General features: G+C 47.4%; 1 protein-coding gene across 1 annotated transcript; it reads right to left on the reverse strand.

The window, feature by feature from the left end:
* Positions 1-665: 665 nt before the first annotated feature.
* On the reverse strand, positions 666-14,278 carry CCDC63 (coiled-coil domain containing 63). The gene is given in 12 exon segments (XM_087703467.1): positions 666-1,039; positions 2,049-2,246; positions 3,392-3,584; positions 3,779-3,853; positions 4,885-5,102; positions 6,258-6,439; positions 8,153-8,334; positions 8,908-9,027; positions 10,294-10,412; positions 10,415-10,482; positions 12,147-12,313; positions 14,267-14,278. Coding segments are annotated over 12 exon segments (1,668 nt in total). The 3' UTR covers positions 666-905.
* Between the last annotated feature and the right edge of the window lie 1,941 nt (positions 14,279-16,219).

A 16,219-nucleotide genomic window follows, 5' to 3' on the forward strand; every position in this document is an offset into this window, starting at 1 on the left:
TCCTTCGTGGGAGTGGCTTGCCGCCCATGTGACCGGATATGAAGATGCCACCTGACAAGACACCTGTCAGAACCACCTTAAATTACCTCTCACACAGCACTGGCATGCATAAGAATATGATGGAAACTTGTTTTTTAAAAGGCATCTTTGGTTTGCGTTAAAACAACTTCAACACACGCAATGTTCTGATTGCACCACAAACGCAGTCGTCATCCTTACCTTTCACAGAGGCACTGAGTTTTATAAATAGGAGCATGATAGTGTAGAATAATCATATCCAAGGACCAGGGGTGGGTTTCAAAAAAGTTTGGAACCTCTTCTGTAGGTGTGGCCTGCTTTCCGGGTCCACTGGTGGAACCTCTTCTAACCGGTTCGGTAGATTTGACAAACCGGTTCTACCGAATAGGTGCAAACTGGTAGGAACCCACCTCTGATGTCTTAGTACATCCAAGGGATTTGTTCTCCTGGAAAAAAGAGGTGGGGGGACTTCCACTGTAGCAAAACAAAAGCCTGATGCAACATGAATGCAGCCCTCGTCAAAGTGGGGGGTCTCTGTGGGCTTCCACTTCTGTCTTTCCAAACTTTGGTGTCTGGAGGACGAGGTCCGGTTAGATATTTGAGGGTGTATTAAAAAAAAAGAGAGAAATTCAGGGAAACCAGAAAGAACGCAAGAAGCAAGGCAGCAAGCTGTAGGAATTCAAGAGGCAAATGCTTTCTTGGTTAATCCTTTTTTTATCCTATGCAAAGAAAAATCCATCGTGGTATCCCATTTTGTACTCTGTGTGTGTGTGTATATATATATATATATCTGTATATATAAAAGTAGATATATGAATCTAAGTATACGAAAGGGGCTGATGAAAAAAGACGGTTTCTCATCCTGCCAGTCGTTTCTGTCTTGGCTTCTACAGGGGTGACTGTTTCTTTTTATCCTTGCCGCCACTCTCTGATCTTTCCGTGACCGAGTTCCACCTGGCCTTTTCCTTCTCCTGGTTCTCCAAGACCATGGAGCGCAGGTTTTTGTGGTCCAGGGGTTCCACTGTTGGGAAAAGAACGAGAGGGTTGACGGGGTTAGTGTGGAGAAAGAGGCGTTTTCTTTCTCTTTAGTTTTAGTTTTAGTTTTCCCTTTATTTGTATGCCGCCCTTTTTCCCTGGGGGGACTCAGGGCGGCTCACAGTTCAAAAAAAGGGGGGGGGGAGGACAAACAATTTCCGACATGAAGACAATACAACATATTAAAAAGAAAGCACAACAGTCACACAATTCGGGTGGAGCCAGAATCCTAACTCCAGGCCAGCCGGGACAGCCAGATCTTTAAACCGGCGTGGAAGGACTGGAGGGTGGTGAGGGTCCGAATCTCCACGGGGAGTTCCTTCCAGAGGGTCGGAGCAGCCACCGAGAAGGCTCTCCTCCGGGTAGTTGCCAGTCTGCACTGGCTGGAAGATGGAATTCGGAGGAGGCCTAATCGATGCGATCGTATCGGTCTAGTGGAGGTAATTGGCAGTAGGCGGTCTCTCAAGTACCCAGGTCCAGTACCATGGAGGGCTTTAAAATCACCGTGACAGTGAACCGCCCCGTTTACACAGCATGAACACAACAACACCTCCTGCTGTTGTTCCCCCAACCCTTAGGCTCTTTGACTGATTAACTTGGTTTTTTCTTATTTTTCTTTCGGAAAACTCGGGGGAAACCAAGAAAAAGCTTGGTGGAATAGCAATAGCAATAGCAGTAGACTTATATACCGCTTCATAGGGCTTTCAGCCCTCTCTAAGCGGTTTACAGAGAGTCAGCATATTGCCCCCAACAATCTGGGTCCTCATTTTACCCACCTCGGAAGGATGGAAGGCTGAGTCAACCCTGAGCCGGTGAGATTTGAACCGCTGAACTGCTGATCTAGCAGTAAAACACTGGTCAAAGGGAGATCGTAAGGGAATTCTCTCTGCCTTTCTAAAAAACAATCTCCCAAGGCAGTTCGGAATAGCCAGCACCCTCATTCTTGCTGGCTCCCAATTTCGCCCAGCCGTTCTCTTCTTCCTGGAACGACTTACTGGGCTCTGGCATGTCTGCAAACGGATCCACGCTGAAGGAAGGTGGAGCCATTTTAATGGGCTCCATTTTCTTCATCAAGGCACTCCCGCCCAAAAAGGGATTCTGCAACGGGACCGAGTCCAGCTCCCCTTCGACTTGCTTGTAGCGCAGGAAGGATTCGACCAGCAGAAGGTCGTTACTCTTCTTTTCAAGAATGCCTGCAGAAGGAGAAGCAAAGGCAACCTGGGGGGGGGGGGGTGAGGGAGGGAGGGGGCTTCACGTCTCACGCGATGCGCAAAGGAAACTGGCGGGCAAGGGGGCTCCTTGGTCCTGATTTGGTAGGTGTGACTATTTAGCTCTGGAGGGGTTTTTTTTTCTTAGATCAGGTTTTCCCAATAAACTCCGCTTGATACTGATAAATTTGGCTTTGTTGGGTTAAAAGGGGAATTTTCTCATTAAAACCTTACATACAAAGACTGCAAAGACTACAGTTCTGGGCTGCATCAACAGAGGGAGTGTTAATACCACTTTATAAGGCCTTGGTGAGGCCACACTTGGAATCCTGCATTCAGTTTTGGTCGCCACGATGTAGAAAAGATGTGGAGACTCTGGAAAGAGTGCAGAGAAGAGCAAAGAAGAGGATGAGGGGACTGGAGGCTAAAACATAGGAAGAACAATTGCAGGAACTGGGTTTAATGAAAAGAAGGACCAGGGGAGACATGATAGCAGTCTTCCAATATCTCAGGGGCTGCCCCAAAGAAGAGGGAGTCAAGCTATTCTCCAAGGCACCTGAGGGTAGAACAAGAAGCGATGGGTGGAAACTAATCAAGGAGAGAATCAACCTAGAACTAAGGAGGAATTTCCTGACAGTGAGAACAATCAATCAGTGGAACAACTTGCCACCAGATGTTGTGAATGCTCCAACACTGGAAGTTTTTAAGAAGAGATTAGATAACCATTTGTCTGAAGTGGAGTAGGGCTTCCTGCCTGAACAGGGGTTGGACTAGAAGACCTTAAAGGTCCCTTCCAACTGCTATTCTGTTCTGTTCTACATAAACTATAAGACAGTGTTTCCCCAGCTGGCTGGGGAATTCTGGGAGTTGAGATCCCCACTTCTTAAAGTTCTCAGGGTTGGGAAACAGCCTACTAAGAGGAGAGAAATCCCAGATGGAAGGACGAAGACAAATGAGGGAATGTTGGAAGGCTTTAACTGACCAAAGACAGCCTCTTAAAGGTCAGTTTGCATTATTTTCTTTCCTAGCTTGGCCCACATGCATAGGAAGCCTCTAAGGCACTCTAGGGGGAAAAAAAAAACCCCAAGGCGATCAAGCTCAGCGTGTGGCACCCTGGTCCTTCCACTCACTGAAATACTCCATCAGATTCTGATCCGTGACCTCTCCAGTCTCTCCCAGGTGCCGATTGATCTTGGTGGCATCGCAGCCGATCCGCTTGAACAGGAAATCCATGGCGGATTTCAGCTGGTCCAAGATCTTGCTGCTCTCTTTCAGATTGTAAGCATAGAGGTTGGTTCTTTCGGTGGTCTTCTGCAGCTTCTCCTGTGGGCAGAAAAAGAGGCTGACGGGGCTAGAGAGACAGCGGAAGTAAAAGTATTACCAAGCTAAGCCCAACTGATTCCCACCCTGGAGAATAATTTTCTCTTATAAACAAAGGACAGGAGACACTGCCCTGGTCTCCCTCCCTCCCTCCCTCCCTCCCACAAACACACGCGTACCCCAGTTCCACTACGTACCTCCATGCCTTTCAGGCTGCCATGAATGACACTTTCATCTGCCTTCTGCTGGGATTTCAAGTGGCTGATTTCGTTCTACAAAGTTCAGAAGGTCAGAAACGCGTCATTCTGGCCTTCAGGCCACTTGCGACTCGGCTGGGGCCATTTTCAAAAAAAGCACCGGGTTCAGAGGATGACAGCCTATATTTATTTATTTAACTGTGAACCTGGCCAGTTTTACATAATGAGAGAGGGTTTAAAAAAAAGTGGGAACAGGGTAAGTATGCTCAGATGAAAAACACTGCTAAAATGGAAGGAAGGAAGGAAGGAAGGAAGGAAGGAAGGAAGGAAGGAAGGAAGGAAGGAAGGGGGAAAGGAGAGGACAGGAGAGGACAAAGGAGGAAGGAGAGAGGAGAGGGGAGGGGAGAGGAGAAAGGAGAGGGATGGTGAGAGGAGAGGAGAAAAGAAGAAGGAGAAAGGAGAGAGGAGAGGGGAGGGGAGGAGAGAAGAGAAAGGAGAGGAGAAAGGAGAGGAGAGGGATGGGGAGGGGAGGGGAAGGAAGGGGAGAGGAGAGGAGACGAAAGGAAAGGGGGGGGGAAACCTCCCAGGGCCTCAACAAACTTCCTCACCCTCAAACACTTGTAATCAGAGAGTGGGATTCCGATTTGTAAAAAAAAAAGCTGTTTTCAGGGAATTCACCCTGCCGTCTCTCCCCCAGCTGCATGGGGGGCAGCAGCCACCCAGGTTTGCCTATGAAAAAGGCTTCGCTTTTTAAAAGTGGCTCTTGGCACTTATGGGAAGGAGAAGGGCTGAAGTGGGGAAGGGCTGGGCAGCCAAAGACCCTGACTGTGGAGATGCTCCGTCCTCCGGGTTGCCCCAAAGGTGCTTTTTTCAGGAGGCAGCTGGACGTTCCTGTTTTTTCTTTTGAAGACGTTTCGCTTCTCATCCAAGTCAGAGCCGAAGAAGCTCCTTGGATGGGAAGCAAAACTTCTTCAAAGGGAAAAAAACCCAGAGAGTCCAGCTGCTTCTGGGGGGGAAAAAAGCACCTTTGGGACTCGAGACCCCCCAAAGGACCAATGATTAGGCTCTTCTGAAAAGGGAGAATGGGAGGGGGAGAAGGAGCCCACCTGGACCTCCTCAATCCTCTTCTTCAGCCTTTCCATGTCGTTGTTCAGTTCGGTGACGTAGCTGAAGAAGGCGAAGTTCTTCTCCTCCTTCTCCAGGAAGTCCTCCACCAGCTGCCCAATGTCCCCGTTTTCCGTCAGCTTCAGCAGTCGCATGTAGGCCACCTCGTAGCTCTCGAAGCTCTCTCCTTTCGACTTGGCCCGCTTCCTGGCCTTGGTCACTGAGGGAAAAGTCGGACTGGCTCTTCAGGATACGGAGCCAAAGAACTGACTGCCCAGCCAAAAGGTTGGCTCAGCCACTGGGGTTGTGACTGTTACGGAGGAGGGCCTTCTCTGTGGCTGCTCCGACCCTGTGGAACGAACTCCCCGTGGAGATTCGTACCCTCACCACCCTCCAGGCCTCCGGCACAGCCCTTAAAACCTGGCTGTTCCGACAGGCCTGGGGCTAAAGACTTCCAGCCCCACTCCGAATGGTATGATTGTTGTGTTTTTAGTAGTGTATGGTCTTTGTGTTCTGTAATTTGTTTGTTTTCCCCCTCCCTTGAATTGTGAGCCGCCCTGAGTCCCCTCAGGGAAAAGGGCGGCATACAAATAAATAAAGCAAAATTCAATACTGGACACACACACACACACACACGTCCAGTTACTGTATTTTTCAGACTATAAGACACACCAGTGTAGAAGAGGCACCAAGATTTTGAAGAGGTAGATTTTAAAAAAAGGGTTTTGCACTTTGCAGGCCTCCCAAACCCCTCTGCATGCCCCGTTTTTGTGAAGGGTGGGAGGTTTTGGAAGGCCAAAAATGTTGCATTCAGTGTATAAGATGCACCCAGATATTCACCCTCTTGTTTTGGTTTCGCATCCATGTGTTTTATAGAATCCACTGCATATGTGTAGATAGCACGATTGCTCAAAAGCTCATCACTTGCAACACCAAGCAGTCCATGCTGGTGTCTGTCTGTCTGTCTGTCTGTGTGTGTGTGTGTGTGTGTGTGTGTGTGTGTGTGTGTGTGTGCTTTTGAGTCATTGTTGGTTACTGGCAACTGGCTGGACAAGTCCCTGAGTTTTCTTGGCAAGATTTTCAGAAGTGGTTTGTCCCTGCTTTCTTCTTCCTAGGCTTTAGAGAGGGGGGGGGGGTTAGTGCCTGGTGGGACTAGAACTCCTGGTGTCCTGGTTTCTAGCCTGGTGCCTTAACTACCACACCAAACAGGTTCTCGGGGATGGAGGATATTGCCTTGCTGTGTTTTCCAGTCCCAGTTTGGGAAGATCCAGTGCATCTGGGGGACATCAGATGAGGGACCTTTTCTTCTTGCCTCAAATAGCATTCCCCCCCCCGCCCCCCTTACATTGGCATGAACCGAGGGACAAGATGATACCTTCTTCCTTTTTGGCCTGTTCCTCAATTTCTGAGCGGTCCACCAGTTTGATGAGCATGAATGCCTTCAGCTTGGTCTCGTGGTTATAGATTCGCTCCAGCTCCCGAAACTCAAGGTTGAACTGGGCAATATCCTTGGACCGCCGTTCGTTCATGGCAGAGATCCTCGCCAGGGCTTCGACCCTTATAAGAAACAGAGAAGCAGGTAGGTAGGTAGGTAGGTAAGTAGGTAGGTAGGTAGGTAGGTAGGTAGGTAGATAGATAGATAGATAGATAGATAGATGATAGATAGATGATAGATAGATAGATAGATAAGATGTAGATAGATAGATAGATAGATAGATAGATAGATAGATAGATAGATAGATAGATAGATAGATAGATAGATAGTAAATAGAGATAGAGATAGGGAGAGAGTGAGAGATGTACTGTATGGATATAGATAGATAGATAGATGATAGATAGATAGATAAGATAGATAAGATAGATAGATAGATAGATAGATAGATAGATGATAGATAGATAGATAGATAGATAGATAGATAGATGATAGATAGATAGATAAAATAGATAGATAGATGATAGATAGATAGATAGATAGATAGATAGATAGATAGATAGATAGATAGATAGTAAATAGAGATAGAGATAGGGAGAGAGAGAGTGAGAGATGTACTGTATGGATATAGATAGATAGATAGATAGATAGATAAGATGTAGGTAGTTCGGTAGGTAGGTAGGTAGATTTATAGATAGATAGATAGATAGATAGATAGATAGATAGATAGATAGATAGATAGATAGATAGATAGATAGAGATAGATGATAGATAGATAGAGATAGATGATAGATAGATAGATAGAGATAGATGATAGATAGATAGATAGATAGATAGATAGATAGATAGAGATAGATGATAGATAGATAGATAGAGATAGATGATAGATAGATAGATAGAGATAGATGATAGATAGATAGATAGAGATAGATGATAGATAGATAGATAGATAGATAGAGATAGATGATAGATAGATAGATAGATAGATAGATAGAGATAGATGATAGATAGATAGATAGAGATAGATGATAGATAGATAGATAGAGATAGATGATAGATAGATAGATAGATAGAGATAGATGATAGATAGATAGATAGATAGATAGATAGATAGATAGATAGATAGATAGATAGATAGATAGATAAGATGTAGGTAGTTCTGTAGGTAGGTAGGTAGATTTATAGATAGATAGATAGATAGATAGATAGATAGATAGATAGATAGATAGATAAAGATAAGATAAGATAAGATAAGATAAGATAAGATAAGATGTAGGTAGTTCGGTAGGTAGGTAGATAGATAGATAGATAGATAGATAGATAGATAGATAGATAGATAGATAGATAGATAGATAGATAGATAGATAGATAGATAGATAGATAGAGAGATAGATGATAGATAGATAGATAGAGATAGATGATAGATAGATAGATAGATAGATAGATAGATAGATAGATAGATAGGAATAGATGATAGTAGATAGATAGATAGAGATAGATGATAGATAGATAGATAGATAGATAGATAGATAGATAGATAGATAGATAGATAGATAGATAGGACAGACAGACAGACAGATAGATATAGGTAGGTAGGGTTGGGGCAAGAAGGCATTGAATAAGAGATTGCCCTGCCTGCCTTCTGCCATCCCAACAATTAGCACTTTCCATTTCGTGGCATGCATTCCATCTTTTAAAAATACCTTTGTTTACAGAGAGAGCGTCCCTTAGACGGGGAATCTCAAATTTGCCCAACAATCAAAGTTGCAGTCCTGAAAGTGAGCAGAGAAGGTTGCGCCCTTGGTCCTCCTCCTCCTCTTCCTCCTCCTCCTCCTCACCTCTGCTCGTAGGCTTGGGTTGACTGCTCAATGGATGCATTCATGGTCCTCTTCTGCTGCTCAAACCTCTTGTGAAGCCGTGAGTAGATGCCTTCGTAAGTCCCCTTCTGGCACTGCAGGGTTTCTATCTCTTCACGGAGCATGGCGTTTCTGGTTAAGATCGTGTCAAAATGTACCGTAGCCTGGAGGTCAACGGTTAAAATTAGGGGAGGATCCAGGACATCCTCGTGGCTAGAGTTAAGACTGTTTCTCAAAGTCATGGGAGAAGAGCAGCTAATAATGAGGGGAAGGTGTAAGATTTGGGTGGGATTTGAATAACGCATCCTTCACTTTTCTTTCTGCAGCCTTCCACGTCTTTATTCCTTACTGACTCCCCAAACTCACAAAGTAGAAGTGATTTACAAAGGGGGAAGGTTTGGAGAGCAACGCCTGGAAGAGGAGCCGATGCTGAAGTTACACAAAGTGAGGCCAGGGGTTCCCTATGGTTGGTACTAGAGTCCAGATTCCAGGCCTAAATGTATTTTCTGGACCCCAAAGGGGAAGTTCAAAAGAAGCCTAAACTTATTTCGAAGTTTACATTCCCCATAATCTGTTGTACCTGATGACGGTTCTAAATTTGGAGATCTTCTGCCCCCTCAAGTTTATTTTTAAGGGTTGCCGTTTGTGGTTCTTATTCCGAGGGTTCTCCTCGAGGTGGAGACAGAGGCTAACTTCTCCAGCAAGAGGAAAGTCTGCAAAAGGAGAGGCTCACTCACGTGGTTGAGACGGTTCTCCAGTTTGTGGATCTGCTTGTGGAGCCACTTGCCATCATACTCCTGCCTCAGCTTCAGCATCAGGACCTTCTGAGTTTTAATCTTTTTCTCCACCTCTTCCACCTAAAAGCAGAGGGAGAGACATCTCAAAACTCCTCTGTTCATTGAAAGACGATGGTGGGAGGAAAACAACGGGTAATCTGCAGCGCGGTTGCTAATATAGTTTGAAGTTTAATTTTATTTATAGGCCGCCCAATCCCGGAGGACTCCGGGCGGCTTACAGAGAGGGGAAAAATAAAATAAAGAAAATAAAAATAAAATGACAAGTTAAAAAACAACACAGATACATTCATTTCAGTCAGGGCTGGACCTCAACGATAAATATCTGATGCTTAGTTGCGTGCTGGTAGTCCTTGACTTACAACCATTTAGTGACCACTACGAAGGTACAACAGCGCTGAAAAAAGTGGTGTGTAACTGTCTTTTCACACGCACGCCTGTAGGGTCACGTCATCAAACTTCACATGCTTGGCCACTGGCGCATATTTAGGATGGTTGCAGTGTCCTGGGGTCGGATTGTGCGGTCTTCTGACAAGCAACGTCAGTGGGGAAGCCGGATCCACTTTGCAACCGTGTTACTAATTTAACAACTCGGGTGATTCGTTTAACATCTTTGGCAGGAAAGGTTGCAAAATGGTACAAAAACTCACTTAAGAAATCTCTCGCTGAGCAACAGAAATTTGGGGGCTCACTTGTGGTCGTAAGCCGAGGATACTACCTGTACATGAAGCAGTTCCTGCTCCAAGCCACAAAAGTGGAGCAAAGGAAATTGAGACCAAGAGAGGGCAACTCAACAGAATTTCCCCAAATGCTTTCTCTCTTTCTTTCTTCCTTCCTTCCTTCCTTCCTTCCTTTCCTTCCTTCCTTCCTTCCCTTCCTTCCTTCCCTTCCTTCCTTCCTTTCCTTCCTTCCCTTCCTTCCCTTCCTTCCTTCCTTCCCTTCCTTCCTTCCCTTCCTTCCTTCCTTCCTTCCCTTCCTTCCTTCCTTCCTTTCCTTCCTTCCCTTCCTTCCCTTCCTTCCTTCCTTCCCTTCCTTCCTTCCTTCCTTCCTTCCTTCCTTTGCCTAAGACTCTACAGCTGGCAATCCCTTGAGTTTATGGTCTCTTAGCTTTTGAAACTGGAGACTGGGTTTGCACAAGGATTGGGGCCTGCTAAATTAAGTTTTGATCGGCAGGGAAAGGGTACCGAGGAGTCAAAAGCAGAAGGCACACATTTGGGGAGAGGGGAGGAGGAGAGCTGCGAATCTCACGCCCCGTCTCTCTCTCGCTCGCAGGCTGTCTATCGTGCTTCACAACCACCCAGGTTGTAAGTCGCACTTTCTCCCAAGCACCTTGTCATCAAGTTCTGCAATCAAATTCTTGGTGGCTCTGATGAGAGCATCATACTCGTCTTTGGTCTGCAGAAGGAATCGGAGCTCCATGAAGTTCCGGTCATCAATGAAAAGGTGGTGGGCGATTTGGTGAGAGTCAGCAGCAAATTAACCGCGTCGTGTTCTTGTGTCAAGGCATAGATGTGTTTTCTGTAAAGGAAAAAAAGAAGGCCTTTATCCGGGGGGCTCAGGGGTTAAGACGTTGAGCTTGTCCATTAGAAAGGTTGGCAGTTCGGTGGTTCGAATCTCTAGCGCCGCACAACAGAGTGAGCTCCCGTTACTTGTCTCAGCTTCTGCCAACCTAGCAGTTCAAAAGCACGTAAAAAAATAGGAGCCACCTTTAGTGGGAAGGGAAGAGCGTTCCGTGCGCCTTTGGCGTTCAATCATGCTGGCCACATGACCCCAGAGACGTCTTCAGACAGTGCTGGCTCCTCGGTTTTGAAACGGAGAGGAGCACCGCCCCCTAGAGTCAGGAACGACAAGCACGTATGTGCGAGGGGAACCTTCACCTTTAACCCTTGCATTGGGGAATTGCCTGATGTGAAAAAGAGACACCTTTGAGCCCACTGATGTTCTTGACATTGTGTGTCTTTGTACAGTGTTGTGTTCCAGTGTGCAAATGTTCCCCCTTAATGCTGCAATGATTTGTGACTAATAGTGCAAGATCTCTGTTGAGCTGGTTTTTTTTGGAAGGGGGGGATGATCAGTGCTAGGAGCAATTCATAGGGAAGATGCTTTAAGTCCCCATTTAGAAACATAAAGCATGGGTGAAATGCATTTGTTTGCAAACCTAGTGATAAACCTGGGTTCGCTGCTGTGTAACGTGTGAAAAGCACTGTGGTGACTTTGTGGGCAACAACACAGCTTTGCCCATCAGGGTTTGCTGGGCAAACTGGCGTACTTGGGAGTGAGGCCCATGGGTCTTGGCAGCCTGGCTCTATTTCACATTTAATTGAGTCCGGTTTTGGACAGCGCTGACTCTTTGGCTTTGAAACAGAGATGAGCACCGCCCCCTAGAGTCAGGAACGACTAGATCATATGTGCGAGGGGAACCTTTACCTTATCCAAAGGTGCTCAGGCATTCCAAACAAGGCTGGCCGAAAATGCACTGGCGACAAAGTGTGACACCCTAAACCACTGATTACAAGCCACAGGGGGCTTGAATTGGGTATGTCTCATTTAATGAAAAGAAGGGTGGCAGGATAGCAGTGTTCCGATATCTGACAAAAAGCAATGGATGGAAACTAAACAAGGAGAAAAGCAACCTGGCATTAAAAGGAGAAGCTTCACAACAGCGAGGACAAGTAGCCAGTGGAACAGCTTGCCTCCAAAAGTTGTGGGGTGCTCCAACCCTGGAGGTTTTGATGGAGAGGCTGGACGCCCATTTGTCTGAAATGGTTTAAGGTTTCCTGCTTGAGCAGGGGGCTGGACTAGAACAGTGTTTCTCAACCTTGGCCACTTGAAGATGTCCGGACTTCAACTCCCAGAATTCCCCAGCCAGCGAATGCTGGCTGGGGAATTCTGGGAGTTGAAGTCCGGACATCTTCAAGTGGCCAAGGTTGAGAAACACTGGACTAGAAGACCTCCAAGGTCCCTTCCAACTCTTTATGCCCTAAAGCACAGGTCATGGTTAGCACAAGGAGTCAGACAGATTTAAACTTAGACTTAGACAAATTTAAACAGGAGCAGGTATGTCTGCGTTCACTTTTCTCAGCCAGCAGAACAGGTTATTGGCTGGCATATATCAGTGTGAGCCATGCACGCACATGCCCACCCACTATGGCGGCTCCTGGTTGATCGCGGGGCAGACTTACTCCTGGTGGAACAACTGTTGCTGTGTTTTGAGACCAAGGGACTTGCGGCTCTCCACCAACATCCGAAACTGTTGCTGCAGTTTCCTCAGTTCGACTTCTGCCATCATCTCCTTTTCCTTCTCGCTGTATTCAGAGGTCTCGCTCCTGGAATGAGACGCCCTCCGGCGCTGCAGGCGAGATATTTTTTAAAAAGAAAAGGGTGTTTGTCCTTTTCTTAGGTTTCCTTTGGGATTACAATTTCCCTTTTCCCCCAGGGAAGCGGTTTCCCTTATTCAGAGTGAAATAAAACAAAAGTTATTCCATCAGAAAGCCGACTATTAATTTCCCCAAAGCCTACAACCAAGGAGGGGCCATATTGTTCCACTGTCACGATTAACCTAGCAGAAGAAAAATTGTGCTACCGTAACTTGCAGGGGGAGCGGGGGGAGGGTGAGAGCAGTTGGGGTTTGCAATATTTGACCAAACGAGATACCAAATCAGCTCATCAGTCCAGCCAAATCAAATGCAAAACAGAAAAACGTGATTCAGATGGTGCAAAGGCTGGTCCTTTTCTGCAATTCAAACGACTTCTGCTAATCCCAAAGACGACAATGGAACACGACAATGGAACACGTTAAGCAAGGCTGCCTCATTTACCTATCCTCCGCGAGCTGCACTGGCTGCCTGTTGGTCTCCGGGTGCGCTTCAAGGTGCTACTTGTCACCTACAAAGCCCTTCATGGTATTGGATCTGGGTACTTGAGAGACCGCCTACTGCCAATTACCTCCACTAGACCAATAAGATCCCACAGACTAGGCCTCCTCCGAATTCCATCCGCCGGCCAGTGCCGACTGGCAACTACCCGGAGGAGAGCCTTCTCGGTGGCTGCTCCGACCCTCTGGAACGAACTCCCCGTGGAGATTCGAACCCTCACCACCCTCCAGACCTTCCGCAAAGCCCTTAAAAACTGGCTGTTCCGACAGGCCTGGGGCTAAAAGACTTGCAACCCCACTCGAATGGTATGACTGTTGTGCTTTTTTAACGGTGTATGGTTTTTATGTTTGTAACTTGTCTGTTTCCCCCCCCCCTTGAACTGTGAGCCGCCCTGAGTCCCCTCAGGGAAAAGGGCGGCATACAAATAAAGTAAATTGAAATTGAATTGAAATTACCTAAAAGTCTGCTCAGAACGTCTGGCTTTTGCCAGTATGCTCTGGATTGGAACAAGCAGGCAGGCAGGCAGATAAGAGTGTTTTTCAACCTTGGGAACTTTAAGATGGGTTGACTTCAACTCACAGAACTAGCTGGGGAATTCTGGGAGTTGAAGTCCACCCATCTTAAAGTTCCCAAGGTTGAGAAACACTGAGATAGAAGGTGATAGATTGGATGGATGGATGGATGGATGGATAAAGAGAGAGAGAGAGAGAGGGAGGGAGGGAGGGGAGGGAGGGAGGGAGAGAGAGAGAGAGAGAGAGAGAGAGAGAGAGAGAGAGAGAGAGAGAGAGAGAGAAACAGAAGCTATTCCTAAATTAAATTGAACCCAGTCTTAGCTTTCATAGGTGGAAAACAGAAGTGCTCTCTATAGCAATAGCAATAGCAGTAGACTTATATACCGCTTCATAGGCCTTTCAGGCCTCTCTAAGCGGTTTACAGAGAGTCAGCATATTGCCCCCAACAATCTGGGTCCTCATTTTACCCACCTCGGAAGGATGGAAGGCTGAGTCAACCCTGAGCCGGTGGGATTTGAACCGCTGAACTGCTGATCTAGCAGTAGCCTGCAGTGCTGCATTTAACCACTGCGCCACCTTGGCTCTTCTCTAAAATGAAGCCAGCAGCCAATGGCATTTCCAAGACTGCACAATAAGGCAGCTCTCCCCACAGTGCCCTTCCCATGCGTGGGATGATAACTCCATCAAGCCTTTTCCTGCACTGCCTGGAAGGACGGGAGTCAAAGGCACATCTTGAAGGCAGCAGGTGGCCAGAGTCTGCAAGGCTCAGTCGTCTAAAATGAGAACCATTTCTCATTTGGGGGGGGTGGGGGGGGGTGGCAGCCGGCATTCGGGCTCCTGTGCCATGGCTGAGCGACAACAGGCGAGGTACAGACTCTACCGTTGCCCAGGCTTAACGATAACAACCGTGTTTACCAGCGTCTTCATGTTTGCCAGGATTGAGGCTTGGTGCTTCTGTTAAGGAAACCAGGTTAATCGTCCCCAAAATGAAACCTGAAAAAAGAAGTTGACAAAAGAAGTTTTTCACAGGGAGAATTTCTGTCATCCATTTGCAAGCAAGAAGTCTCCACATCTCTTCTCCTCTCTTTTGGGTCCGGGACAACATGCCCAGATGGTTTCCTCGGCATATTAAAAGAACGTTGACATGATGTCACCCAAGCCATGTTCCCTTAAAATTAGGGGGTGGAAACAGATGGCAGCGCTCCATCCAAACCCATCCAGGACTGGGGTTTCCATAGAGATAACAAGAGAGCACCCGCTGCTCTTGCTTCTCTGGAAACCCACACACCAAATGGACCGGAGGGAACATTCGGAGCGGTCTGTGGGTAATGAAGTTCAGCCAGGATGACGGGATGGCAAAGGAAGACCCCAGAGAGAGAGAGAGATGTTGGCAGCTCATTTGAGTCTGCGTCTTCCCCTCTGATCTGGCACGGTTCACACACTTCCCTGAAGACCTTGGCTTAAAACTCGCAAGGCTCCCAGAAACCTCTGTTTTTTAATTTAAAAATCAAAATCCAGTATTTTCTGAAACCAGTAAGTTGGAAAAGATGGGGCAAATTTGGGCACTAGAAGAAGAGGCAGACTTTAGCAAGAGCCACAGCTGAATGGCAGGAGTGCTCCGTCCAGACTCAGAAGTTCACACATTCACCACCTCTTGTTAGTCCTGAATCGGATTGAAGCAGAGGATTCAAGAGAGATCTGAAGCCTAAATGGATCCTTTCCATTATTTATTCGTTTATTCATCAAATTTCTATACCGCCCATCTCATCTAAGTGGGCAGCTTACAAATGAAAACCCTGGAAAGGATTTTTCATTTGGATAAAATGGATAAAACCAGTATTAAAAACAAGAGGCCGAAAGTTCAAAGTTACAGAGGTTTCAAAAGTGCCCTCAAGCCACAAACCACGCCCAGTTTTGCATGCCACTCTCAGATTCCCCCCCCCCCAGGCCAGTTGGCAGATCTTGATGCATGTCCAGAAAGTGGGGGGGGAGTGGCCCTCTGAGGTCAGGATGTTCCATAGGGCAGGGAGACATGACGCCTGGCTCCCCCGTATAGCAAACTGGCATTGCGAGTGCAGATGTTCTGCGAGTGCAGATGTTCCTACCTCCCCCCCCCCATCCCGAGACCTTTCCCTTCTCCTCCAACTTTCAGAATGGAATGCAAACTGTTTGGGGCTGAGAACCTGCTTGGGGAAAAAAAACCCAGGGCACTGAAGTCCATTAGCGCATCAAAGCGGACAGGGGGGGAGATGCCAACGAAGGCAGAAATCGTGACCAAGCCGGAGCTAAAGAATACGCCTGCGCCAAGTAACCTTCCTAAAACCACCCACGGGGTTTTTCCACTCCCGGGCGCCGTCTTGGCGACCCCGGACTTCTCCCCTTCCTTCAGAAAGCCCGATCTCAAGCAGGGGAACCCCAGCCGAGCTGCAGATTCTCTCCGGAGCCTCCGGCTCGGCTGAACGGAACGCGCGGACCGCGTCTAATTCCAGGCACAATGCAGGGGCTCTTTATGAGCCGGCCGCGTCCCATTGGCTGCGCCGGGGGCGTTCCAGGGAGACCCTTCCCCAGCCTGCTCCTTCTTTCCCGCCCCCTGGGCAGGGGGGCTTCAGCCAGGCGTGGCTCCCGCGCTGCTTCGCTCCTGCCCTTCCCGCAGGAATTCCCCGGCAGGAATGGCTCCACGGACAAGGGCGATTTTAGAAAGGAAGGAGTTGGGGAAAAGCCTTGAATAAAGACGAAATGAAGGGGGAGGGGGTCTTAAAGTCGGTGTGAACGACCCTAACCCCATGGAATTCAGGGACACCTTGGGTTGGAACTTAAGACAGTCTTTCTCATCCTTGGCAAACTGGAAGATGGGGGGACTTCAAACCC

The sequence above is a fragment of the Thamnophis sirtalis genome, unplaced genomic scaffold, assembly GCF_051295495.1.
Source record: "Thamnophis sirtalis isolate CommonGarterSnake01/CBP01778 unplaced genomic scaffold, rThaSir2_p1.2 scaffold_2, whole genome shotgun sequence".
NCBI classification, from domain to species: domain Eukaryota; kingdom Metazoa; phylum Chordata; class Lepidosauria; order Squamata; family Natricidae; genus Thamnophis; species Thamnophis sirtalis.